The sequence below is a fragment of the Pteronotus mesoamericanus genome, unplaced genomic scaffold, assembly GCF_021234165.1.
Source record: "Pteronotus mesoamericanus isolate MK-2021 breed Mesoamerican mustached bat unplaced genomic scaffold, CSHL_Meso_final scaffold_21, whole genome shotgun sequence".
In the NCBI taxonomy this organism is placed as follows: Eukaryota; Metazoa; Chordata; class Mammalia; order Chiroptera; family Mormoopidae; genus Pteronotus; species Pteronotus mesoamericanus.
In genome coordinates this window covers 2,472,234-2,499,469 of record NW_026555310.1, presented here as the reverse complement: position 1 = coordinate 2,499,469, position 27,236 = coordinate 2,472,234, and the positions used below count along the sequence as shown (strand labels likewise).

Genomic DNA, 27,236 nt, shown 5'->3' with positions numbered 1-27,236 from the left:
GGGAACAGTGAGAACTTCCCTCTCCCCATCCTATTCACCCATATCCTGACCTAAGCTTCCTAAGGAAGCAGCCCCTGGGGACAGGCTTGGGCTCCAGAGAGCCTTTTGAGGAGAGGCGAAGGAAGGAGGGGCCCAGCAGAAAAGTCCTAGCAAGGGGGCCTGGCCATCAGGGCTGAGTCTGAGCTAGACTGTTTCTAGGTGTGCATGTTTGTCCCCTTGGGCCACATTCCATGGGGGACACATTACAACCTCCGTGAGGGAGTTTGGTCTCTGTTATCACTGCTGTTCTCCCAGCAACTAGAACAGGGCCTGATGCACAGTAGGTATCCAGTAACTATTTGTGAAATGGTAAGTGCTCAGAAACTATTTGTTTACCCAAGGGTGTAGTCAAGGCTGATTCACAGATGTCCAGAAGCGCAGATGTTCTGTGTGTCCTGTTCCAATCACAAAGTATATTCTGTGGAAGAGCCAGGCTTCCCATGTCAGTGGGTTCAGGGAGTGAGTGTGCCTTCAGGAGCCTGAACATATTTGGTGAGTGACATACACATGTATGATACAGGCAGGAGTGTGTGCTAGTGAACACATTCCCGTGGGCTTGTTTGGGACCCAAGTGTGCTGGGGGTCAAATGTGTAAACCAACAGATTTGAGGCTCAAGATTTAATCTCTCTTCCTCTTCTCCAGACCCTACCTTTTCTTGTTCAGGAATCTGGGTGCTCCAAGATCCCCCCAAGATCCCCTAAGCATTGAGACTTGGGCTGCAGGCTGAGAATAGCTATGAAGACTCACACCCCACTCCACTCTTTCATTCCCCCCAAATTCTCAACCGGCCAGCACCTCCTCTACCTAGGGAGGAGTATAATAACGTCATTTCCTGCCCTTGAAATCACAGCAGACAGGGCCAACACCACCTTCTGCCCTTGTCCTTCTAGGTTAGTTACCCCCTTTCTAGGGGGTCGCGGGTGACCTTGGCAGGGTTTGCTGAGAGGGAGGAGGCAGGGTCTGAAACGTAGGCCGCTGTGTCCCCGGCAGCAGTCCACCTGTAGCTCGCGCGCTGCGACACCGGGGACGGGGGCGGGGCCTGCCCGACGGGTCCCCACCTCCTCCCTCAGCCCTATAACTTGAGTCGCGGACTTGGCACTCACTGCAGCTTCAACCTGAGTCTCCGCTAGTCGCCTTCCTCCTGCGTGTTGGCTTCTCGCCTTCCTCCCTAAACAGCATGAGCTTCAGCACACGCTCCAGCTTCTCCACGAGCTACCGGACCCTGGGCTCCGTGCAGTCGGCCAGCCACCGGGTCCGGCCGGTCAGCAGCGCGGCCAGCGTCTATGCAGGCGCCGGGGGCTCGGGCTCCCGGATCTCGGTGTCCCGCTCCACCAGCGTGCGGGGCGGCTGGGGATCCGGAGGCCTGGCTGCAGGGATGGCGGGGGGTCTGGTGGGCATAGGGGGCATCCAGAGCGAGAAGGAGACCATGCAATGCCTGAATGACCGCTTGGCCTCCTACCTGGAGAGGGTGAGAAGCCTAGAGGCTGATAATCGGAGACTGGAGATCAAAATCCGGGAACACCTAGAGAAGAAGGGACCCCAGGTCAAAGACTGGGGGCATTATTTCAAGACCATCGAGGACCTGAGAGCTCAGGTAAGGGGCCATGGAGGGAAGAGCCCAACTCCCAGCCCAGTTTGCCCTCCGCTCAGGACCCCTTCCTCCCCCTCTCCCAAGGATAAGAATTTTTATAAGATAGTGCATATTGACTCCTTCCCCCACTTTGTCTCTCCACTCCGCCTCCTGTTCAGGAAGGGTGTTAGGAATGCCCTGGATTTCTGTACTTACCCCTACCCATTGGGCCCCCAAAGGTGGGGACAGCATCGGTGGGTCCTTTCCCTGGAGATAGTGGGAAGGGGAGGCCAGAGCTTGGGAAATGAACAGCATCGAAGGAGGTGAGACCAAGGCCCATAAAGAGGACCCAGACACAGGCTTCTGGCCAAGTGGGGACATTTGCAGGGTTAAGCGGATGTGGTTAAGGCTGAGTCATACTAAGAGTAAACTGGAGGCCTACCTGGGGAGTGGGGGATGGGGAGGTGAGCAGGTGCCCAAGGAAAAAAATGCCAGGAGAAGGCGAGAGGGAGAGGACCCGTATAGTAGCTGCTCTCTTCCAGCAGGCCAGCCAGCAGAGGCCCCAGAGGAGGCGCAGCAGGACTCTGGTGGGAGCCCATGGATTTGAGACTTCAGGGAAGGAGGGAGGGAGCAGTGTGAGGGGCACAGGTAGAAGTGGACAGCCTCTGGTTATTCCTGGGACAAGAATGTTTTCCCTGAGACATATAATACCTTTACACACTGAGCCCATCCTATCATTGACTTCCCATTCACGGAGCAATCTTTCTTACCAATCCTCAGATCTTTGCACATTCTGTGGACAATGCCCGCATCGTTCTGCAGATTGACAATGCCCGTCTTGCTGCTGATGACTTCAGAGTCAAGTAAGGCTGGGGGGACTAGGGAGCTAGGGGTGGGGCTACGAATGTTCTGATTCATGAGCTAGGTCAGCCAGGGGCTCACAGTGGGATCTTGTTCAACTGTGGGTGGAGCTGGGTGGATGAGAGACTCAGTCAATTTATTCATTCACGCAACCCAGCTTAAGAATACTTAGTGCCAAGAATAGCGCTCAGAGGATTACCATCAGAGTCCTGGCTCAGCTTCTGTTTGCAGTGGGCACAGTGCTGCTCTTAGGTGGCATGAGTTGAAAAAGGTTCTAGATCTGATCACCTCCACTCCCACAGGTATGAGACAGAGCTGGCCATGCGCCAGTCTGTGGAGAATGACATCAATGGGCTCCGAAAGGTCATTGATGACACCAATATCACTCGCATGCAGCTGGAGACAGAGATCGAGACTCTCAAGGAGGAGCTGCTCTTCATGAAGAAGAACCATGAGGAGGCAAGCAGGGGCCAGGAACCAGGGGCCAAGACAAGTCTGGGGGAATGATGGAGCAGGCTACCTGCAAGTAGTCTTGCAGGAAAGTTTAAACTACCAGCCTGGGCTCTTAGTCAGACTGTCGCCATCTTCAGTGGGTAAAATATCTTAACAATGTGATGAAGTCAAGAGGCCATGGGTGAGAGAATGAGATGAGGACAAATGTAGAAGCAGCCAGCGCCAGAAGTGAGGGGTGATGGAGGAGTGAGAGCAGGTGGAGCTGCCAGGGCTTCCCGGAAGAAGGTATAAAGAGCAGGTTTGTGAAAGGAGGGTAGGTAGAGGGAGAGGGTGAAGTGAGGAGAGAAAAATCACTTGCGAGGGACAGACGTGGGCAGTAAGTGGGTTGCATTTTACCCACCCGGAGAAAAAAGCCAAAAGTGCAAAGTCGAGAATTCCCTGTTCTCTTCTCCAACTGATCCGGTAGGCCTGGAAGAAGCAGGCACAGCTGAAGAGCTTTCCTAGAGCTCAACCCTGAGCCCCTCCTCACTTTTTCCCCCTCTCTCCTTCAGGAAGTAAATGGTCTACAAAACCAGATTGCCAACTCTGGGTTGACCGTGGAGTTGGATGCCCCCAAATCTCAGGACCTGGGCAAAATCATGGCGGAACTCCGGGCCCAGTATGAAGAGCTGGCTCGGAAGAACCGAGAGGAGCTAGACAAGTACTGGTCCCAACAGGTACAAGAGGGGAAAATATGGGCACCTGCTGGGCACAGAGGCCCAGGGGGGTGGGAGGGAGGCAGACAGAGAAGGAGAGACCTGAGTATGATATCTCCTGCAGATTGAAGAGAGCACCACAGTGGTCACCACACAGACTGCTGAGATAGGTGCTGCTGAGACGACACTCACAGAGCTGAGACGTACGGTCCAGTCCTTGGAGATTGACCTGGACTCAATGAGAAATCTAGTAAGAGCCCTCATCTCAGCTGCCCCAGCTCCTGGCCCCTTGACCTCTGTCTGCCTCAGATGCATCCTGTCTCAGCCCAAATCCTACCTCTTTCTTTATGAATTCCTTTTGCTCAGAGAGAGTTGTTACTCTGTATTTCCCACTGCTCCTACCTCCCTACCCTAGAAGCTGGCACAAAGTAGTTGCTTAAAAAAGTTGCAAAGAGTGAAGTCCTGAGTTCTGAACTGCTATGCAGGAAGTTGTCAACTCTCCCTCCACTGTACCTCAAGGTTCACCAGACCCTTTGCCCTGTGCTCCCTGCAGAAGGTCAGTTTGGAGAACAGCCTGAGGGAGGTGGAGATGCGCTATGCTATGCAGATGGAACAACTCAATGGGATCCTGCTGCACCTGGAGGCAGAGCTGACCCAGATCCGGGCAGAAGGACAGCGCCAAGCCCAGGAGTATGAGGCCCTGCTGAACATCAAGGTCAAGCTGGAGGCTGAGATTGCCACCTACCGCCACCTACTGGAAAAAGGGGAGGACTTCAGGTAAGTGGGGCTCTCCTACCAACACAAACTAGGGCCAAGATATCAGTTCTCCCCAAATCCTGAGCTTTTGAAAGCCCCACTAAAACACCGAGCTAGTGCTTGTGAGTGTCCCTCTGTCTCCAGGGGAGTAGCAGTTACAGAGGTTCTCTCCTAGAGAAGAGAATGAACTAAGTATTGCCCCTAGCAGTATTTAGAATACAAATGGAATTTGGCCTTGGGTTTCTCTTTTATGGAGGGAGTGGCCAAGGGGAATTTGGAGATGAAGGTGCAGGGATAGGCGTTTTTTCCCCCACTTTCCTCGTCTCCCTTCTCTGTGGGTCTGTTTATAACTGTGATTTGGTCTTCTGTTACAGTCTTTTTGACGCCCTGGACAAGAGCCACTCCTTAGAAACCATCCAAAAGACCACGACCCGCAAGATTGTGGACGGCAAAGTGGTGTCTGAGGTCAACGACACCAAAGTTTTGAGGCATTAAAGGCAGCAAAAGTGGGGCATCCCTTGGCAAGGCAGGATGCCAATAAAAAGTTCAGAGTTCATTAAACGTTCCTTTGCATCTTCATTGGCTATTTTCATATTGTGCAAATCCCCTTTTCCAACAGTCTTATCTCTGATGAAGCAGGAATCACCTCTGACCCCAGGGATTTTATGTAGGTGGGGGAGTGGGCAAAGGAAAGGTCTGGGTTCTTGGAAACCTTCTCAGAGAAACAGGAGGGAAATGGTCAAGGATAGCAAGGGAAAACTACAATAGAATTGTGTAATCTTAGCTTTGGGGCAAAGGGCAAAAGAATGAAAAAGGCTTGACCAGAGGAAACAACTTGCTCTCCCCACCCCTGCCACTCTTCATCCTTGACCCACTGCCCAGTGCTTCCTACCCACAGCCTCTCCCCCTACACCCTTTTTCTTTTTTAATCCCCACCTAGGACATGCTTATTGATTTTAGAAAGAAAAGAAGGGAGGAAGAGAGAGAGAGAAACATTGATGTGAGAGAGAAACATCAGAGGGAGAGAGAAACATCCATCCTGTTGCTTCCTACCCACAGCTTCTCCCCCTGCATCTTTTTCTTTTTAATCCTCACCTAGGATGTGCTTATTGATTTTAGAAAGAAGAGAAGGGAGAGAGAGAAATGTTGATATAGGGGGGAAACATCGATGTGAGAGAGAAACATCAATCCCATATGTGCCCCAGCTGAAGGCAAACTTGCAACCTAGTCATGTGCCCTGACCAGGAATCAAGCCCGAGACCTTTCAGTTCATGGGATGGGGAGATGCTTCAATCAAATGAGCCACAGTGACCAGGGCTCCCCCTAGCCCTCTCACATTCAGCCCCCAAACCTACGGTCCCCATATGTTCTTCCTCACTCAGTTGGGATATGACTTATCGCAGTAGAGGTCTGGCTAGAACTGGAGTAAATGTGATTGTTGTAGGTGAAAGAATATTCCAGTGGCCCCTTTCTAGATAGGGGGTGCCCCTAAGTAAGTACCCACTTAGGTAATAAAAATCACCTTAAAGCTAAATGAAATGTCACAACTCTGCTTTCCATTGGAAGAGTCATCTATTAGAGAAAAAAATAGATATCTAAAACTTCATAGGTTTTGATTGGGATGATCATTTATCTTTTTAAATTAAAATATATAAAAAATAATGCACAAAATCCAAAAGGAGATAAGGAAATAAGATTAAATACTTTTCATCCCACTCCCCAGAGGTAACCATTGTAAAATAGTTTCTTAAACTAGACATACACAAAGACATTTTCCTTTATATTTCTGCATACTGTTCTGCACCTTGATTTCTTAAACGCTGCTTTCTTCGTATCACAATATATCTTGGACACCTTTCTGAAAGAGTACATATAGACCTACCTTTTTTTTCAAACCCAAATGAATAAATTTGGTGTCTCTTCTACCTTCATTTGGAAGCTATATGATATTATATGCCATTTACCAAAAGGAAATTATTAATCCAATATTTGGGGGAAAGCACAGAATCGTGATTATGCATTCTGTCACCTCTCCTGTTTTGGCGACATTTTTAATGACTTTTTTCCTACCCATTGTCCAGTTGAATGTTTGTGTCACACAAATCTCTCAATCTGTAATAAAGAATAATTACTATGTTCCAAATTCTTTCCAGAAATCAAAACCTTGATCTATTGATGTCCATTCATGGTCACCAGACCAATTTGACAAGTGATATCTAGGTCTTTTTTGACCCTTGCCTTGGTAATTTGTCATCCATCTAGTCTGAGAGACATCATACAAAACACGACATCATTTTATATAAAACTCATTATTGTATCTGTATAGGAATGATGTGAGGGTCGTTATTTTAGAAAGACCCTCAGAATAATTTTCTCTCAGGTCTCAGCAACCAAAATTTGGTGGGGAAGAGGCTCGTAATCTCCTGTACATCATACGCCTCATTTCTCTTTCTAACTGCTGCCTTGCACCTGTGTGTGGAGTACAAATGTGCTCAACCCAGGTCTTCTAGTGATGGATATCTTGGTCTTCAGTAGTTTTAGTTTAGCAAAAATGCTGCAATTAATGTTAATTAATATGCAATTAATATTTGTGATTAATAGGTGTGCTACGTGAGCATACAGGATAAGTTCCTAGAAATAGTATGCTGACCTACCATATTAACAAATATTTATGAAGTATCTGTTTTGTACCAGGCTCTGTGCCAGTCACCTAGTGTGCATGTGGTAACCAATACCGATATTGTCCCTACCTCATGGAGCTCACGGTCTAATGGTCAAAAGTATGTGCGTTTTGACTGTCTTTCAGCAAATATTTACTGAGGACCTACTCTATAGCAGCCACTCTTCTAGGCAATAGGGATACATCAGTGAACAAAGCAGACAAAATCCCTCTCCTCATGAAGCTTATATTCTGGTGACAAGAGACAGATAATAAACGATAAGAGTAATATAGCATGCTAGCAGGTGATGAGTGGTATAGCCCAGCACAGAGAAAGCAAAGAGGTTAGTGGGGAGAAGCAGGAAAGTAAAATAGGGATACACAATGATCCAAGGTAATAAATCTTTGACTGAAATGGAAAACTCAGTTTTCCAGGCACATATGAGAGGCAACTGATCAATGTTTCTCTCTCACACTGATGTTTGTCTCCCTCTTTCTCTTTCCCTTCCCTTCACTTTAGAATCAATGGCCATGTCCTCAGGTGAGAATTAAAAAATATATATGTATATATTTTAAAAAAGAAATACAGTGTATTTACTTTGCAATCTCTAACAATATGGGGGTCCTTGGTGGAGAAAAGCTAAAGACTGTGTGAGGCCCACAGGACCACACCAGGACAGGCAGCCCCTGTGAGCAGGGGAGAAGCCCCCGGAGGAACCGGGTGGGAATCTTCATCACTGTAGGGCCCCGAAAGAAGATGGGTCAGGAGGGCCTGCAAAGTGCGCAGAGCAAGAGCCGCCCTTCCTGAGTAAGGTCTGAACACGTGTTACATAAGAGGTTATCTGGGAGCTTCTGTGGGAAAGGGACCCCTGCAGCCTCTGGGTACCTGGATTGTAATACCAGAGCAAAACATTCTACCTGAAAGCAAGGTGCCCTGCTGAAGTGTTGCTCACTTTTCTGAAAACATAACATTCACCTGCCTCCCTTGCTTCTGTTCTCTCTCCAATCCGTATTTCCTCCACCCCGCCCCACAATCTTCACAGGAATCTACAGGAGATGAGTCTTTTGGGAAGATGATTGAGCTTTTCTTTCTGAGATTTGTTTTAGGAAAACATTCCAAGTAGTTTTCCTGCCTTGTCCGCCCTTCTCTTTTCCAAGTGTGTAGGTATAATATGGAATGTGTTGGCTGAGACACACAGGTGCCTGAGAGGTCTGATGAGCGCCCCCAAAGGGCTGCTCCGGCCTGGCTGGCCATCACTGTAATTTAGTCAGGAGGAATCCAGCCTTCATCGGGGCCCCCAAAAGGAAAACTGATGATGGCTCAGCCACCAGATGTGGGGCAGGGGGCAGGCAGGCCCAAGATTAGACTGACCTCAGCAAAGGTGATGGGATGGGGGCCCAACTGAGAGGGAAGCAGAAAGTCCCTGGCAGAGCCTGAGCGGGGCTTGCGGCTGAGTCAGGCTGATTGGAGAAACCTGAGACGACGCACCTGACATAACTATCCCTTCATCAGACAATGTCCCACAGTTCCCAGGGCGCTTATGTATTTGATCCTCATTACAATCCTGTGAGGTATGCAGGGCAGTGGGTATTACTGGCTCTGGCTTGGAGGTAGGCACTGAGATTCAAAGAGATCATGTGACTTCCACTGTGCTAGAAGCTTAAAGCAGGAAACTGCATCCCCAGATTTCCAGTCCAAAGCTCTGTCTTCCATTTTTATAACTTAACCCAGGGGTTTTCAGCCCTGGCTGCAGTTCAAGTCAGCAGGAGTTTTACGAACAATACCAAGGCCCACAACCTATCTCCAGGGATTCTTATTCAATTGTTCTGGGGTGGGGATCCCAGGCTCCCAGAAAATCTTAAAGGGGCTGCTACATGGTGTCAGTAGACAGGCAAGGTTGAGAGTCAGACCCAAGCTGTCTTACATGAAGACTGTAAGGGCCTCACCCAAGGTAGTTAAAACGTGCAGTGGATGCCTCAGGTGCATTAAGTAGGGGGGCAAGTACAAAATCTGACTCTAGAGAAGACACACAAACCAAAAGATTTTGCTAGTTTGTATAGACACAAACTTGAGGAATGTGTATGGGTTGGATCCTAAGGGTGCTAAACCAAAAAGGAAGAAATACAGTTTTAGGTTGGGCTAAATATATTGATACAGGTTTATTTATACAGGTTCAGTGACTCCAAACTCAGTGTGCTGGTCCCAAAGATTTGGATTGATTTTATCTCTTTCTTTCATTGACTGGCTAAAACCTGGACTCAGTAATGGTGCCCAATAAATGAAGCTGAGTTACCAGAAATCTGACTGCATGATTCAGAGGAAGGAATCCAAAGAATTAGGGAGGGGGAAATGTTGAAGCAAATTTATCACGTACGATTCACTCACTTGCCCCTAAATAATTTGTCCAAGAGGCCGTAGGGGATATTCCCTCACTGAGACACTGATAATACACTGGTAAGAGAGGTATTTCTGCTTTTGTTTTTGTTTGCATGCTTTAAAGGATACTTTTAGTAGAACTTATTAATTTCTCTTCACTCAAAGTTGCAAAGATAAAGCAACATGAAATTTTGGCTAAGGGAAGCTGATCTTCAAGAACTTCTGTCTTCACACAAATTTTTACATGTATAACAACTCTTTCCAGCCTAGAGCTACTCAAAGATAAATCATGCAAATAAGAAAAAATTTTTATTTCAAACAGGTTAGGTGGTATGTGTGCTACAGCAAAAGCTAGTTGTAGCAAACAGTTTCATTTCAAACTTGCACTGATATATAAATGAGACATGGTTTGCAAATGATTAATTTCTGGTTGATTCACTCCAACATTACACCAATTTTTACATTTATTGTAGATCCTATTATAGTACTAGAGGTTAAATTTTCATCACCAGAAAATGAGAATAACAGTTACTGCTAAGATAATGAGATGTGAAATCCACTCCCCAGTATTGCTTTGAAAATATACCCCCTAGGCTATTAAGAGAAAAACCTGACTTTATCTAAATGTATTATTTAACTGAAATTCTTCAGTCATTATCTATTGTTGATGTGATTATTACTTCTTTTCTTACATTTTACCCCAACCAGTTAAACACCAGTGTTTCTCAACTCTTCAACTAAGGACATTTTTTCTCCTATTTCTGTGCACACACGATTAACCAAAATGATTTTGCACAAATTGGCTTCGACTGCACTAACTCTTCCTCCAGTCAACAGGAATCATATGTTCACCATGAGCACTTCATTCTTAGATAACTTTTGCACCATTTCTGCTTTCTTGTCTCCTTCAGTGCCTACACCTAGAAGCCATCTAAGAAAGAAGTAGGAGCTTTCCAGTTCTGCGAAGATCTCAGATAAAGCTCCAACTGCACCAAGAACCTACCCCACCATTCTGTCAGCCAGGCAAAAAGTGGGGTCTGTTTCGGTTCCTATTCCAGTAAGGCCTCCTGAAGCAGCACACTGAAGATCATTATGTTCCACAAACAGTGATACCATTTTGGAAAAGATCAGTTTACATATGAGTTTCCCTTCACTATTTTTGGAAAAATACCAGGTCTGACTTCCCTCTCCCGGCACACCTCTAACACACCTTTTAGAATACCACCGCCAGCCACTCTCCCCTTAAGATCATGAACCTCACAGCCAGGTTTGTGGACTTCAAAGTTTCTAATAGCAATAAGTCAGGATTCTAAAGTAAAGTCACTTGTGGGTACTAGACTTCTCTTTACTGTGAACTCACAGATGCAATGTTGTATTTTAGCTGAGCAGAAATTGGAATAATAGGAACTCCTTCTGCTACTTTACCTCGTACAAAGGCAAGGATCTGTTTATACTGTTCTTTACCTTGGCTTTCTTTCTTTCTTTCTTTTCTTTTTTTAAAAACATTATTTATTTATTTTTAGAGAGAGGGGAAGGGAGGGGAAAAGAAAGGGAAAGAAACATTGATGTGTGAGAGAAACACTGATCAGTTGCCTTTTGAATGCCCTCAAGCCCCCAACCAGAGACCTGGCCTGCAACCAGGAGTCAAACCAGCAACCTTTCAGTTTGCAGGACGATGCCCAACCAACTGAGCCGCACTGGTCAGGGCTAGCTTGACTTTCTTATACCAAACTCATTTTATTTTGTAGAATCAAACAATGCTTCACTTTCATGATTTCTATAGCAGCCAGGGGTTCAGAAGTCTGAGGCTGAGGACAAGACTCATTATCAGCTATCAACAGGAGAGCTGCAGCCGTCACTGCTGCACCGTTCAGCACAGTAGCCATCAAACTACCGTGGCCAGGACAATCAACAAAGGAAACATGTCTGAATAATCTGAAGTTCCCTTTGGTCCCTGGAAAGTCCGTAGGAAGTGTAGGAATGTCCGGAAGTACTACTTCCACAGGATCATTCTAGCTAAGGACAGTGTGGGTCATCAAGTTTATAAATCTTAGCATTAGCACATCCAAGCTTGATTGTAATATTTCTTCCTAGTTCATTTTTGAACCTGACCGTTTGAACTCCAGAAATTGCTTTTACAACTGGGGTTTCCTATGAGCTACACGACCAGTTGTACCTATATTAATTGGGGCTTGTCTGTGGATAACTTTGTGTGAAAGTGGCATCAATTAGGTAACATCTAAGATGGTGAGATCCTGGCGAGAAAGATGTGGCTTCCACGCAGCCACTCCAGCCTTGTCCCCACCGCCTTGCCCAGACAGACATTTTCTTAAACAGTGTTGTGCTGATTTTTATCTTCATGCTCAGGGAGGAAGATGGAAGTGTTACCATAGAAATGGGCTTTGAGAGCAAGGATGGGATCCCAGCATGGCAGAGGCCAGGAGGCAGCAAGTGACCACCAGAGGCAAGAGGGGCGTGGTCACCTTCAAAATCAGCAGGGTCCGAGAAATCATCAGAATGGCCTGAACCCACAGGAATCTTTGGCAGCAATTACCTGATCTTAGTGCTCTAGTTCTAAAATAAGTGGGCAATCTATGAAAGTCATCTTTGATTTTTCAATGAAACAACTATTTCTTTGAAAAAACAGAATCAACAAACCTCTAGCAAGACTGACAAATTTAAAAAGAAAGAAGACACAAAGTACCAATATCAGCTCATATCTACCATATACTGGGTTGGCCAAAAAGTCCGTTCAGTTTTTTCCTTAAAATAAAGGACTTTTTCATTTTTCATTTTCACCAATAATTTTATTGATTTGGATATTTTGAGTATGTCAACTATCTCCCATGTGGTGTTATGTTGATTGTTCTCAATTAATGCCTCAATTTGATCTCTATCAATTTCAACTGTTCTACCCAACTGTGCAGCATCATCCAGGGAGAAAGCTCCAGCATGAAACTTCACAAACAACTTTTGACACGTTTGATCAGTCACAGCACCTTCTCCATACACTGCACAAATCTTTTTTTGCGTTTCAGTTGCAGTTTTACCTTTATTGAAATAATAAAGCCTAACATGCCAAAAATGTTGCATATTTTCCTCCAACTTCAACATTAAAATGGCTACACAAAAATTCATCACTTTTGATAAGTTTCTTTTAAATGCACGCTGATACAGCAGCTATCACAACACTATCTAACAAAATTGTTTTGAATGAAGTTAAAGACAACTAAGTACTACGAGAGCCATCTAACAGAAAGAAACAAATAAAAATTTTAGCCAATCCAATATGTATATGTTTACAATACTGTAAACAAGAGGTAACAGCAGCTTCTAAACACTGATTTTCTTCAAGGTTTCCTGTGTGGTGGGCACCTAAAATACTATATAAAAGGGTCTTCTTGTGTGGTGTCTTCATCTGCCTGTTGCTGGTTTGGTTCTGTTTTGCAAGACCAGGAACGGTGCTAAAAAGACAGCTCAGTGGCTGAGAGGGAATTCTGCCTCCTGAGTGTCTATTTTCTGTCCCCTGCTTGTGTTTCTATCTGACCAGGCTAGAGATAACAACAAAAAAAGATATATAGTTTTAAAAAACAGCCCAATACTGACATATAGATTTCTATAGAATTTCCTTTTTACCTTCTCTCTTATCTTTCTTCTGCAAGATATTATTACTATTTTTTGTTACTGATTTTTGCTGAAATAAACCCTCTTGTTTCAGTCACAGCAAGAAACAATAACTCAAACAAACAAAAACCCCTCTGAAAAGAGTAGAAAACAAGAGGTTTGACCAAAAAATGGAGTTGAGGGACTCGGTTTTGTTTTTAAGTTAGTCTGAAGATTAACACTGAAAAGTCAGTAGATGATGTCCAACCCTTCATGAAAGGACAAGCCCTCTGCCTTTGTGGTTTGTTTTAAATTCCTTTTTCTCGCTCTGGCCGGTGTGGTTCAGTTGGTTGGAGCGTCATCCCACAAACTGAAATGTCATGGGTTTGATTCCTGGTCAGGGCACATGCCTAGGTTGTGGGTTTGGTCCCCGGTCAGGGCTTGAGCAAGAGGCAACCGATTAATGTTTCTCTCTCACACCGATGATTTTCTCTCTCCTTTTCCCTTTCTCTAGAATAAATAAAAGAAAAAAAAATCCCTTTTCTCTTCTGGGTGCTGATACTTCTCTCCATCCTCATGTTCTTGGCATTTTGTTATGTTTTGTATTTCTTGTCTGTTTGTTTAACTTTGTGTCACTACCTCAGTTTGCCTTCATGTCCCTTACACACAAGCAAAATATTCCTTTAGCGGAGCAAAGAGGTGGTGGATGACCGGCACGCTCCACGAACCACCCGGCAGTCTCTGCCTTGCATAGAGGTTCATATTGGAGACATCAGTATAAGAGACAGGAAAACCAAACATCCTTTCCATTTCAGCGCACCATAAAATGTCCTCCTCATTCATGAAGACGGGGAAATGCTGGTTTCTGCCTGGTAGCCATGGTCCCTAGGTGCTGAATTTGGCTGTTCTGCCATGCTCCAGCCATTCCTGCAGCCAACGGCCTCTTCATACCAGGAAGGTTCCCCCAGAAGTAGTGCGCCCTGTGTGCAGCTGGCACTTCTTTGGCATCAATCTTCACAGGGTCAGACTCGAGAAAATCACAAGATGTCACTAACATCCATGACCACCACATTCCAAAAGAGACAGAAGAAGGGGTGGTCATCGCCCTCCTTGGGCCGTGCATCATGCACAAGATGGTAGAGCTCAAAGAAGAGCCAACCAGTGCCCTTATAGAGTCCCTTGAGGACAGGATTGATGATGGACAGATCATTGCACAACTGCTCCCAATCACCAGATCAAATGGGCCCCACTTCTGGATATGCTGTGGATGTCCCCAACATATATGATCTCCCCCTGGTGTTGCACCATGCCCGCTCCATGATGGAGTCCCCATGATGGAGTCCCCGCTCACCTCCAAGGTGATGTAGCAATCCACCTGAAGGTCTGAATCCTTCAGCACTAGAAGCCCTGAAGCAATTCCATCAGATGCGCTTCTTCTTCTCAGCTGGCACAGGTGGGTAAACCTTTGAAGGGTCATATTCCTGGTGATGGTTACTGGTGAAGAACATCTGCAGCCGAGAGAGCCAGTTGTCCTGTGCTGCAGCAGCACGTAGGTGCCCCTGTCTGAACACATAGCAGTTCCACAGCTCTTCCTTAATGGCTTCCTGGGCATCCCTGACCCCACTAGGGGATCCCCACACTCCAGAAAAAGCACTTGCAGCAGTTGTTGTTCCCACACTAGCACTTCATGCCCCCCATAGCAGATGGTGCATTAGGACAGATAGCTAAGGTCATCGTACTGGTAGCACACTCCAGGAAGTGGTTCTTGCAGTTTTGGCACGTTTCTCAGATGGAGAGAGGGTGTTCCAGAGTCACATGGAGGCTCCCACAAGAGATGCAAATGTCTTCGATGTTCTGACACTTTTGCCACACCTCCTATACCAGCCTCGCTCTCTTGTGCACACTGGGACTTCCCGGTTGCGCTCTCTCAGGGCCTTCTTGTTGGTGGGGGTTGTGCATAGGCAGCTGCCTCAGGGCCAACCCACATGTCTCTGTAAACTTTTTTTTTTTTTTTTAAAGATTAGAAGGAGGGAAAGGGAGGGAGATAGAGAGGGTAAGAAACACTGAAAGGAGAGAGGAACATCAATTGGTTGCCTCTTGTACACACCCCGACCGGGGACTCACAACCAGGGCCCTGACCAGGAATTGAATCAGCGACCTTCGCTTCATGGAACAATGCCCAACCAACTGAGCCAAACCAGTCAGGACTGTGAAAACTTCTTCGCAGAGGTCCTTCTCTCCTCGTGTCTCCAGGCCTTTGGGGACAGAGACCTGGGACCCTCCAAAGGCCCATTTGATCATCTATTTGTTCTTCACCTCCAGGGCCTTTGCAGTGTGACTCTCATTGTTGTCATGGGAACTCTGGGAACAGCTTTCCTGTGCACAGCTCCTGGCCACCTGTGGTACTTCAGAGATGGCTTTGTAGTACACGGGCTGCTTGTTGTAGGTGGCCTGGTGGAGAGCACTTCAGAAGGAGCTCAGGGGCATCAACCTCTCAACACACATGACTGAAGATTTGCTGTCTCCAAACCACATGACCCAGCAGGTGCCTTCAGCTGCTGGACTTCAGCCTTTCATCTATCAAGACACAAAGAGAAGCCTTGCAGTTTTCCTCACACCAGCTCCCCAGTACCAACGCCCCAGCCATTCTTATACTCTGTTTCTTTGTCAGCTGCTTTGATGGTATCTTTATCCTCAGTGTCAGTGGGTCAGTGGGCTGCCGCACTGCAGGAGAGCTGGCCTCCTCCACCTTCTGAGACTCCCCGGGCCCCTGGGTTTCTTCCATAGCATTCATTACTGCAATCACCTTGGCTTTCTTCTCAGCCCATGAGGCCAGGTGCAGCCCCTCTGTGGTCGGGCTCAGGTTTGCAGTTCCTTAAAAATCTAAACATAGAATCCAGCAACTGCACTCCTGGAAGTTTATCCTGAATTATTTACTTACGAAATAAAAATATGTTCACACAAGAACTTGTACTGGAAAAACAATTTTATTCTTTAAAGAAAATGATTTATATATTTTTAGAGAGAGGAGAAGGGAAGGAGAAAGGGAGGGAAACACCAATGATGACAACATGTAAGAGAAGCATTGATTGGCTCGCCTGCAGCTGGGGACCTGGCCCACAATCCAGGCATGTACCCTGACTGGGAATCAAATCAGCAACCTTTCAGTTCACAGGCTGGCACTCAATCCACTGAGCCACACCAGCCAGGGCAGCAATTTTATTCTTAATAGCTAAAAACTAGAAACAACCAGATGTCCTTCAACAAGTAAATGCTTAAATTGGGGTACACCCATGCAGTAGAATATTACTCAGCAATAAAAAGGAATGAACTATTGATACATGCAACAATAGCCTGGATGAATCTCCAAGCAATTATGCTAAGTGAGAAAAGCCAATCCCAAAAGATTACATACCATATGATTTCATTTATTTATATAACATTGCTTTTTAATTATATTTTATTGATTATGCTATTACAGCTGTCCTGATTTTTTTCCCCTTTGCCCCGCTCCACCTAGCCCCCCCCAACTCTCTCAGGCAATCTCCCCACCATTGTTCATGTCAATGGTTCATGCATATAAGTTCTTTGGCTACTCCATTTCTTATACTGTACTTTATATTCCCATGGCTATTCCATAACTACTTGTTTGTACTTCTTAATACCCATTCTCCTCTTTACCCATTCTCCCCCTCCACCCTCCCATCTGGCAACCTTCCAATAACTAACTTCTTTTTTCTTGCCTTTAAGAGTCTCTTGTTATCTTTAACATTTGGCCTTTTAATATTGATGTGTCTTGGAGTGGTCCTCTTTGCATCCACCATAATTGGGACTCTGCACTTCCTGGACTTGCATGTCTGTTTCCTTCACCAAATTAGTTTTCTTTCACTATTTGTTCAGATAGCTTTCCAATGTCTTGCTCTTTCTCTTCTCCTTCTGGCATCCCTATGAGGCAAATGCTAGACCTCTTAAAGCTGTCCCAGAAGCTGTTTATACTATGCTCATTTTTTTTTATTCTTTTTTTCTTCTTGTTGTTCTGCATGATTGTTTTTTGGTTCCTTATGTTCCAAATCATTGATTCGATTCTTGGCTTTACCCACTCTGCTGTTGTTTCCTTGTAAATTGTTCTTTATTTCAATTAGTGTATCCTTTGTTTCTGAATGGGTCTTTTTTATGCTGCTGAGGTCCTCACTAACTTCCTTGAGCATCCTTATGACCAGTGTTTTGAACTCTGCATCTGCACTCCTAGCACACCCCAGGAAGTGGTTCTTGCAGTTTTGGCACATTTCTCAGATGGAGAGAGGGTGTCCCAGAGTGACATGGAGGCTCCCACAAGAGATACAAATGTCTTCGATGTTCTGACACTTTTGCCACACCTCCTACACCAGCCTCGCTCTCTTGTGCACACTGGGACTTCCCGGTTGTGCTCTCTCAGGGCCCAGGGCCGGGAGCAGCTTCTTCAGCTCTGGGGGTGGGGAGGGGGGCTCTGTAAGGAGAATTTTGGGGACCCAGGGTCCCGCTTCCTGCCCGTTCTGGCTCTGGCTGAGCCAACCTTGCACCACGCCCCATGCTCCAGTACTTTGGCATCTTCTCTTGGTTCCTGCCCGCTCTCCAATGCTTATCTCCATTTCATTTAGCTCTTTTTCTGGGATTTTCATCTGTTCTTTCATTTGGGCCATGTTTCTTTGTCTTCTTGTTTTGGCAGCCTCCCTGTGTTTGTTTCTATGTGTTAGGTAGAGCTGTTTTGGCTCTGTGTCTTGTTAGTGTGGTCTACTGTAGTAGGTGTCCTGTAGAGTCCAGTGGCACAGCCTCCCCTATCACCCAAGCTGGGTACTTAAGATGCATCCTTGGTGTGGGCTGAGTATACCCTCCTCGTGTAGTTGAGCTTTAGTTGCTGTTGGCAGGTCGATGGAAGGGGTATGCCCAGGTCAGTCAGCTGCAAGGATTAGCTGTGACTACTGACCACCCTCTATGGAGGATCAGCTGTGCAGGACAGGGTGGTGATGCTCCCATGTGATCTGTAGCTGTCCTCTGGGTACATGTGCCCTGAGGTTTCCCAGGTGGTGCTGGCCAAGATCAGCCCCAATCAGTGTTTTGCCCGAGCTGTAAAGCAATCTGAGATGGCTGCTGCTTATGCTAGGCTTGGAGATTCCCAGGTGAAGCCAAGCTGTGACTCTAATCTAGCTGCTGCTAGAGCTCACTGAAGCCAGCCATTGCTTGCTTGATAAGATTTATGAGCCAAGACCATTCTTATGGAAAAGCAGCTTGGGGGAGCCCATAGGTTGGGTATGGTAGAGCCTCTGTGGATCCCCAAGGTGGATCACACAGTGTTAGCCAGTTTGCTAGAGTCTTAGACATGGTACCAGCCAACAGGCTCCATGGTGGGGAGAGCTCAGCAAAGCGACAATGGCCTCTGCTTGCCCCGATGCCAGATACTTCAGTCTTTCCCTCTATACCACTGGTTCCCTTCAAGCTGCTACCCTGGTGTTGAAGCCCAGAGGGTGTGAGTCTGAGTAGGTGAGTCCATGAGTGGGTTCTTTGAGGGGAACTGCTTAGGGCTCCAGCAGTTTCTCCCACCAATTCAATCCCCGCTGGTTTTTGCGCTGCTGAGGTCCTCACTAACTCACCTTCCTGGCACTGGAACCCTCGGCTGGAGGGCCTGGTGTGAGGCTGGAACTCTTGACTTCTGAGATACCCCTCCCAACTTTTCACCCATGTGGGTGTGGGACCAGCCTGTTCCTTGTCCACACCCCTCCTACCAGTCTGGATAGATGTGGTTTCTTTAATTCCATAGTTGTCAGACTTACATTCAACTCAATTTCTGCTGTTCCTGAGTGATGGTTTTTCTATATTTTAGTTGTAATTTTGATGTGGTTGTGCAAAGAGGCAAGCCATGTCTACCTACCTCGCCATCTTGACCAAAAGCCTTCGATAACATTCTTGAAATAAAATTATTGAAATGAAGAACAGTTTAGTGATTGCCCAGGGGTTAAAGAGGAGATAGGGCCAGAGAGAGGTAGTTGTGGCCATACAAGGACACCACCAGGAATCCTTGTGATGATGGAAATGTTTTCTATTTTTATACTATCGATGTTAATATCTTGTCTGTGATATAGTGCTATAGTTTTATGATATTACCATTGAGGGAAACTGAGTAAAGGATACACAAAAGTCTCTCTGTTATTTCTTACAAATGAAAGTCTACAATGATCTCAAAAAAAATTTACTTTTTTTAAAAAATGGGTGTGTAAAATGTTTCGCATTTATTTTCTCCAAAAAAATTCATGGTTTTAATATTCAACTCTTACCTAAACTTATATACACATACACACCCTGGAATTTCTCCTCCTGAGTGTTATGCTAGGAAAGCGCTCTCCTTACTTTAGGAGACTGGAAGGAGGTTGCAGGTTCCCAGAGGACTTGCCCCAGGAGACTTTTGCAGCTAGTGGGGTGCCAGCATAGGGCGGGGGTGGGGAGAGGGGTGGGGCGGCCGTCCAGCATAGGGCCTGAGCCCTCAGGGCTATAGGGACACCCAAATGCCAGCCGCCACCTCCACGGGGTCGCACGGAGACGCGCGGGGTCGGAGGGCTGCAGCTCCCTTTGGCGCATTGTCAGAGCTGAGGATGTGAAGAGGCCGCGTAAAATGGAGAGCGGGCAGAAATTAGGTTTCCCCATACGTTTGGCTCGAGAAATGAGCCGAGGCGCCGGACAGCCCAGGGCCGGGAGCAGCTTCCCCAGCTCTGGGGACGGGGCGGGCGGGGGGGCGGGCGTTGGGGACGGGGCGGGCGGGGGGGGGGGCGCGGTCTGTAAGAATTTTCGGGACCCAGGGTCCCGCTTCCTGCCCGTTCCAGCTCTGGCTGAGCCAACCTTGCACCGCGCCCCGTGCTCCAGTACTTTGGCATCTTCTCTTGGTTCCTCCCCCACCCCGTGCCGTTCCCACCATGGCTGTGGCTTTAAGGAGAGTCTCACCCCGACACAAAGCTTCTTTATGTTCTTCAGTTCCTCTTCGCCCCTCAGCCCTGCCTACGAGGAATGTGACCGTGGAGGAGGCCTCAGACTTCCTGATCATGTTGGAGGGTACAGCAGGTGCCAGGGGAGTGGGTTGGCCAGGTGCCTGCTGCAGGAGATGGCGAGTGAGGACAAGCCTTAGACCCAGGAGTGGCCAGGCCTGCGCCTCTGCGAGGCAGACGTTGAGCTGGACTGCCCCTGCTCAAATCCCTGAGGAGCCACTCACTAGCTGGGTGACTGTAGGCAGGTTCTTTATCTATCGGTGCCTTAGTTTCCTTGTTCCTAAAATAGAGCTAAAAATAAGGCGTGCTTTTGGGGTTGTTGGGAGGATTAAATGAATTAACACATGCGAAGTTTTTAGGACCCTTTCTGGCCCACACTAAGTGATATATAAGGCTTGGTGTCGTTATAAGTGCTTACGCACCAGAATTCAGTTGTCCTCTTCCCCAGTTTCATAACTGCCCCTTCCCCCCCCTCCCCCTCCAGAAGTCCTGTCACAATTTGGTTATGCTCGCTGGTCCACAGGAATGAGAAGCCAGTCCCCTCTCCTTGGCCCAGGTGCTTCTCCCCTTGGTGAAAGGAGGTAAGGAAAGAGATATTCTGGCCTCACCTGGTCTGAGTCACACACCAGAATGAGAAAAACTGAGAAGCTCGAACATCTGAATCCTTGTCGCAGCCCTTTCACTCACTACCCCGTGACTCTGAGTCAGCCACCCTCTGGGCCTCATTTTTTCATGAGTGAAATAAACATACTCCTTTTTTGAGCACACATGTATAGGTGGAAGACGCTGGCCTGACCTTCCCTATTTTAAGGGTTGGGACAATCACCTGAAAAAATGCAAGTGGAAGTGAGTCATGGAGTTCCATATAGTTCCACACATTCTATAACCCTGAAATTATAGGGGGCCTTCCAACTCACTCGATGGCTGTCTTCCCAGCCCTCCCACCTAGTACAGTATATATAATATAATGGTCAATAAATCTGTGTGGAATGAACGAGTGGTTCAAATTTGGCCTCTCAGGTTAGGAAACTTCTTGATAGCTTTCCTGACATCTGGCCTCTGTGAAGACTTCAAGTGACTGTAAGATAATGCCAAGTGGGCACTGTAGTTATTAGAACATTATTTCTCCTACTAGGCTAAAATCTGCCTCATTCTGACCTTCTAGACCCAGCTCTGATCACTAGAGTTACACAGAACTCCCTCCTCATAAGGTTTCATATGTGAGTGGTAATTATTCTCCTAATCTGTGTAGAGGGAACCCCCAGCGTGGTGTAGGACTTTGCTCCACTGGTGGTCTTGGCCCTGTCTGCTAGGGGATGAGTGGGGAAGAGTATTCTACACAGGAACATCTCAAGGACTTCGAATTACTGTGATCCTCACGTCTTGGGAGTATGTTTCTCTCAAAGGCCCTGGTCAGAATATGATGAAATGGATCCACTGCTTTTTCTCCATTCATTGGCAAGATGGAAAGAATTTCTAGAACATGGACAATAGAGCCACAGGAGACAAGGGGCCTGTATCTGAATGGTCATGTAGAGTGCAGCCCTCCTACTCACACGGTGAGAAAATGGAAACATAAAGTTGAATCAAAGGCTTAAAATGGAAATGAAGACATATTCTCTTCAACAACAAATACTGAAGATGTATGAGATTTTACAGCCACGTTTTCTTATTTTTTTAAGTAATAATAATGTAGCATTATATAGCAGCAGAAAAGAATAAAATATTTCTACATACACACATCAAGTTGGATGCATCTCAGAAAATAATATTGAGTGAAAAAAATAAAGTTGCTGTAGAATTCAGTGATTCTGTTTGTATCAACTCAAAACATTTAAAATTAAACCGGATTGAAAATGTCAAAATAAATGACAAACTACAAGGAAAAACAAGGGAATGATAACCTCAAAACTGGCAAAAACAGTATTTCGTATCCTGGCTGTTGGCCGCATGGTTGTCAATTTTATTATAATTCATCATACCTTATGCACATGGTATAATTATCATTTTGTATTCACTCAGTTTCTGATAAGAAACAATTAAAAATAAGTTGAGAATATGCACATATTGATATACAGTAAATTTTTCTCCTGTTAAAAAAATGGTAAAATGACTGGTTCTGTAGCTGCAGGAACTTAAGGTAAAATTCTGGAGATTCTAAGGCATTCCATTGTCCCAGGCCTAGAGCACACACAGTTCTCCCCAGAGCTGCCGCAGGCAGCAGGGACTAAACTGGCTGACCTTTCTCCATCACCCACCCCCTCAGCAATGTAAAGACATTCATTTACACTGTTGAGCTTCCTCAAGGCCCTTCCCACACTTGCCTGTGTTTGAGTCCTTGGAGTCTACTGCTGGAGTTAATGATTTACACTCAAGGCCAGATAAAAGGGCTAGGAAACCAAAGGTAGGAGGAATAGGGGAGGCAAAGGCTTCGATGCCACCCAGGGGTGGGGAGTGAATTTCAGCCCCTGTGGCCCATGACTTTCCCCAAGTTAGTTCCCTTTGCCAGACTTACACCGTTCCTTTCTCTCTTCCTTCTAGAAGCCACTGCAATCTGTTCCAGGAAGCCTTCCTCATCTCATCACTCTTCTATTCTCTACCCTCATCAGCCTGCTCCACCCTACTAATGTCTAAAGCAGGATTTTTTGCAGAAGAGTTGACTAACCAGCATATAAATATATAATAAAATAAATAGAACGTGGTAGAATAAACTAGACCAGACTGCCTCCTATGTGGTAGGGGTGAATATCACTGTTATACTGTTTAATTAAACTTGTTAGAGATAGATTGATCTGTCATGTATATAAATTTATATATATATATATATGGATTTTAATCAAAAAAGTTTAAAAGTCACAGTCTAGAGCACTTGGTTCTATCAGTTTGAAGGTCTAGTCTGAATCTGCATGTATGACTCATTTACTTTGTCCATTCCTCTTCCTCCTTCTCCTGCCTATGCAGAGTATCCAATAGAACAATAGGACTTTCTGTAGTAATGGAATATAGACTACATCTGTGCTGTCCACTATGGTAGCCACTGACCACAAGTGGCTATTGAGCACTTCAAATACAGCTAGCATGACTGAGGAGATGAATTTTTTACTATATTTAATTTTAATTAATTTAAACTTAAATAGCTACAGTAGTGGCAAGGGGCAATGGCTACCATATTGGACAGTGCTGTGCTAGACTATAAGCTCCTTGTGGGTGGAGACCAGGTTGTTTTGTTCACTTTTGTACCTCTGGGGCTTAGCACAGTTCCAGCACATGTTAAATCATCATTAAACAGAGGCAGGTGATTGGGAGAGGGATTGAAACAAAATTAAGTCCCCTGGCTTGTGGCACTTGCCAATTTCCAGGGTGTAAATATTCCCACTGTGGTCAGTTTCACGCTACTAGTGGTTTAATTCTGGCAAGAAAAAATCCTAAATTTAATAGCGCTCATTAGCTGCAGATGAAGGAGTGAATGAATAAACAAATACATGAGCAAATAACCTACCAGGATGGGGCTCTGTATACAGAACACTAAAGGAAAGGAGGAAGGAGAGTACAGGGATCTTTTAAGCCGTTAGCAGGCATCTTTCTTCTTTTGCAGCTCCTTTTTGTACCAAGAAATAGAACCTGGAGGGAGAATGGCTGAACTTCCTCAGTCTGTGACCCCACTTCACAACCCTCACAACTTTAAGAAGTCCCAGGAGATTTCCAGCAGGCTCCTAAGTCATTCTAGCCAGAAGAAAGACCTGAGTGTTACAAAAGGTATTGAGTGAATATTAAAGTATGCGGAATGAATAGTAAGCTCATGTGAGGTAGTTGCTACCATTTTTTTTTAATGTTCCAGGTACGGAAATTACTGCAGCCTCCCTCAGTCACTTAAACAGCCTCTGTAATGGAAAGATTGTTAAACTGTAAATCTTGCTGTCATTCAGGAATGCTCAGTGCAAATATTTACAGACCCCAGGCACCATTTTACCTCATCTTTGAAGGGCACCTTTGAAGGGGTCATCCCTGCATTCCACACATGTTCAAGGAAGGAGGAGCAGCTAGCCCTAACTGATTCCAAACACAGAACGTTGAAATAAAACTTCAAGCAACAAAACATAAGACAAGGATACAAGAAAGGTCACAAAGTGGATTTAGAGCCAAAGAATGGCAGGGCAGTAAATGCTACCAGAGTTTGGAGCAAGGATGGCAATCATGAGTCATAGCAGAAGTGTCACCTGGGACATGCTAGTGTTACCAAACAAAAAAAACCCCGGGGGGGGGGGTTGCCCAGATGCTATTACCGAAACGACACCCTCCTTCCCCGGGACCCCTTGGTTGTGGGTCCTTTGCACGCCACCCTTGGAATTATGGCTCTGAATGGCAGAGTTTGGTGAAAAGGAAAGGAACTATTTATTCAAAAGTTTTACAGGTTTGATTAATGGCTAAATGTCACCCTTAAACCTCAAAATCCCCTTAAAACAACCAGCAGGACATACACCATCCTGCCTTCCCCCCTTTGCCCAGTTAGGCCAGTCAGGCCAGTCAGGGGTACCGTCCTTCAGAAGAAAAAGACCAGAAGTCCGGGGCTCAGCTAGGCAGGCCTCTCGCGGGTCTCAGCACCATCTACTGCGTTGCTGCGATCTCCAGCTCTTAATCCATAACCATGTGGCACCTTCTCCTGGCCCACTAGCAAGAGTCCTTTCTCCCCTCTTTCTTCCCCCATGGTCTTCACACCAGAGTCTGACCATGGTCATTCCCCAGAGTCTGTGTCCCTCAGTCTCTCCTGCAGGCCCCCATCTCTCCCTCTCTCCCTCAGCTACATTCTGTATTAAGTCTTTTAAACCTTCCTGATTAGCTTTGGTGCACCCCAGTCTCTGGACCCCGTTACAAAATACCCTTTGGCGGGGGGGGGGGGGCCTGGTTGTGCCCCATTACACTAAGGCTTGTGAAGTGGGAGAAGTGTGCATTCCACATGAGCGAATAATGAGAACAAAGTCCCCAAGGCACAACTGCAGGCCTGGCACATAGTAGGTACTCAATAAACACATGTTCCTTGAGTGAATAGGGCCCCAGAGAATCTGAGCCTGCTCTTGGCTGTAGCAGTGACAAGAGAGTATGAGTGCTCAAATGGCAAGAAGCCTCAGGTAGTACATTACCAGGGAGATAACCTTAAGCTGGCAGGAATGGCAGGGGCATAGGTGGGGCTGAGCTGGGCCAAACACACCAACTGAAGGCCTATCCCTGCTGCTACTGTCTGGAATGCCAACCCTCTAACTGCTCCAAGGCCTGGGCCTAAAAAGGAAGTGACATTCTGCCTGCAGAACACCTTTCTGCCCAGCCTGGGTTTCAAAGTCCTGCTGCCTGCTGCCTGCCTTGGCGCTGCCTTGAGCCCTGTCTGGCGCGAGGCCCAGCTACACTCGTTCCTTAGAGTTATCAGGGCCCTGTGTTGGCTGGGCTAAGGATAGCTGGACAGTCACGGTCCTGCTCAGATCAAAGCCTTCCTGGGGTCCCCTGAAGCTGTCTCTCAATGTGCTATCCACTCCCAGGCGTCTATCTCCCCACCGCAGCCCTTCCCAGCAAGTTCTCTGGCTTGTTCAGGCTCCCATTCTTAAAAGGCAGTAGCATATTTTTCAGTCTTTTATCCAACAATTTCAAACTCCAGAAAGCTCTAAAGACCAAAAGTTCTTTGTAATTCACATACATGAAATCATAGTTTTCATGTATCCCACTTAGAGTGAATATTGACACAGTTCACTGCAGAAATTTTAACGCTAATTCCGTGATTCCAGGTGCCACTTCAAATCCCACTGTGGTTTTCCTTATAAGTTATATGCACTATGCGTCCTTTCTGAAATCTACAAGATTCTGAATCCCAACAGTCATCTGGACCCAAGGATGGGGTGTAAGGATTGAGGACTTAGAGCATAAACCCAGGCTTAAGTCTACAGCAAAAGGATTTCAAGCTCGAATGCGTGCTCCTTAGAGCTAATGGCAGGAAAGGCTCCCAGGAAGACACGATGGAGTGAGGGGACTTGGACAGCTCAGGCAGTGATTATTTACCAAATGGAACACAAGTGTAGCGTTGCAGCACTTTAACAAGAGCAGTGCAGGGGTATACCAGCTGCCCAGGAGCCAGTCTACACACGCATCCCCTCACTTGTTTTCTTTCAACATTTAAATAAAGCACTGGGTGGGAATGAAAGGAAATGAAGTGTGTAGTACACTTAGGAACTCAGTTGGTGTCGGCTACTTTGATTGTTCCTTCATCCAGTAAATGCTTCTTGACCACCCTGTACTATGCTAGGCTCCTGGGGGCAAGACAATGCTTAAATTACAGGGTGAACTCAAGGGGAAAAATAGAACGGGCACAGACAAGTAGAAGTAAATTGGACTGAGTAGGTTAAAGTAAGATTTCAGAGGAGGGGAGAGTTTGGTCTGGAGAAAAAGAAGCTTGGGAGGTAAGAAATGTGCACTGGGCGGCGTCAGGAGACCTAGGCTGGGTCAGGCTGACTCACTATGCAAACATAACACCATCCTTTCCATTCTGGGCCGTTTTCTTCATAAACAAAATGTAGGTTTAGGCTTCAATCTCTTCTCAGTTCCCTTCCACTCTCTGTGAGGCCAAATATCTGAAGGACTATCATTTAGGAGAAAAGAAATTAGACCTCATCTTTGCGACTCCAGGGGTATAACCAGACCAAAGTGTGGAAGCCACAAGAAGCAGATTTCTGCTGAAATGAAGGACTTTCTAAAATGTTGTCCTACAGCCTCCTCCTCATCCCCGAGAGGCAGTCTGAGGAATGAGAATTGTGCAGGGAGTCAGAGCAGACAGCCATGTGGTTCCGGCCCATCCAAGGGTCAGGATTCCATAAGCTGAACCTCAAGAGAGGCCTAGTGTTTGCAGAGCATTTGCCAGCTTACCAAGTGGCAATTCATCTAATTCCATCCTTGGCACAGGTCTAGAAGACAGCAAGGCAGGAAATCCCATTCTTCAAGGAGGTGTCGGGGCCCGGGATACTGTGTGAAGAGCAGAAATATCCCCCTGGCTGCCTGGATAGTAAGGAAGGGGAACTTACAGTCATCTGTGCACATAAAACACAAAATGCAAACTATACACCAAAGAGCAGTATATATTCAGTGTAGAGGGAGGAATAGTGGTGACAAGGGTAGCAGGGGTTAATGAAGCAGTTCGTGTCCTCACCCCTCTCCAGTGGGAGATGCAGCCCCTGC

At 46.3% G+C, this 27,236-nt stretch overlaps 1 protein-coding gene and 2 pseudogenes across 1 annotated transcript; 1 reads left to right on the top strand and 2 right to left on the bottom strand.

The window, feature by feature from the left end:
• The first annotated feature begins 1,124 nt into the window (after positions 1-1,124).
• Positions 1,125-4,923, top strand: KRT18 (keratin 18). The gene is made up of 7 exons (XM_054590759.1): positions 1,125-1,634; positions 2,391-2,473; positions 2,774-2,930; positions 3,476-3,640; positions 3,744-3,869; positions 4,173-4,396; positions 4,750-4,923. The coding sequence occupies exons 1-7, from the start codon at positions 1,218-1,220 to the stop codon at positions 4,868-4,870; spliced, it is 1,293 nt and encodes a 430-aa protein (XP_054446734.1). The 5' UTR covers positions 1,125-1,217; the 3' UTR covers positions 4,871-4,923.
• A 5,176-nt stretch (positions 4,924-10,099) lies between these two features.
• Positions 10,100-13,592, bottom strand: LOC129085087 (eukaryotic translation initiation factor 2 subunit 3-like; annotated as a pseudogene).
• An 82-nt stretch (positions 13,593-13,674) lies between these two features.
• Positions 13,675-15,832, bottom strand: LOC129084561 (DNA (cytosine-5)-methyltransferase 3A-like; annotated as a pseudogene).
• Between the last annotated feature and the right edge of the window lie 11,404 nt (positions 15,833-27,236).

Excerpts from the sequence above, each read along its gene's own strand:
- KRT18 (XM_054590759.1), top strand. The coding sequence starts at position 1,218 with ATGAGCTTCAGCACACGCTCCAGCTTCTCCACGAGCTACCGGACCCTG. Across the intron at positions 2,474-2,773 it reads GCTGATGACTTCAGAGTCAA|GTATGAGACAGAGCTGGCCA; the intron begins GTAAGGCTGGGG and ends CCACTCCCACAG. Across the intron at positions 3,870-4,172 it reads TGGACTCAATGAGAAATCTA|AAGGTCAGTTTGGAGAACAG; the intron begins GTAAGAGCCCTC and ends TGCTCCCTGCAG.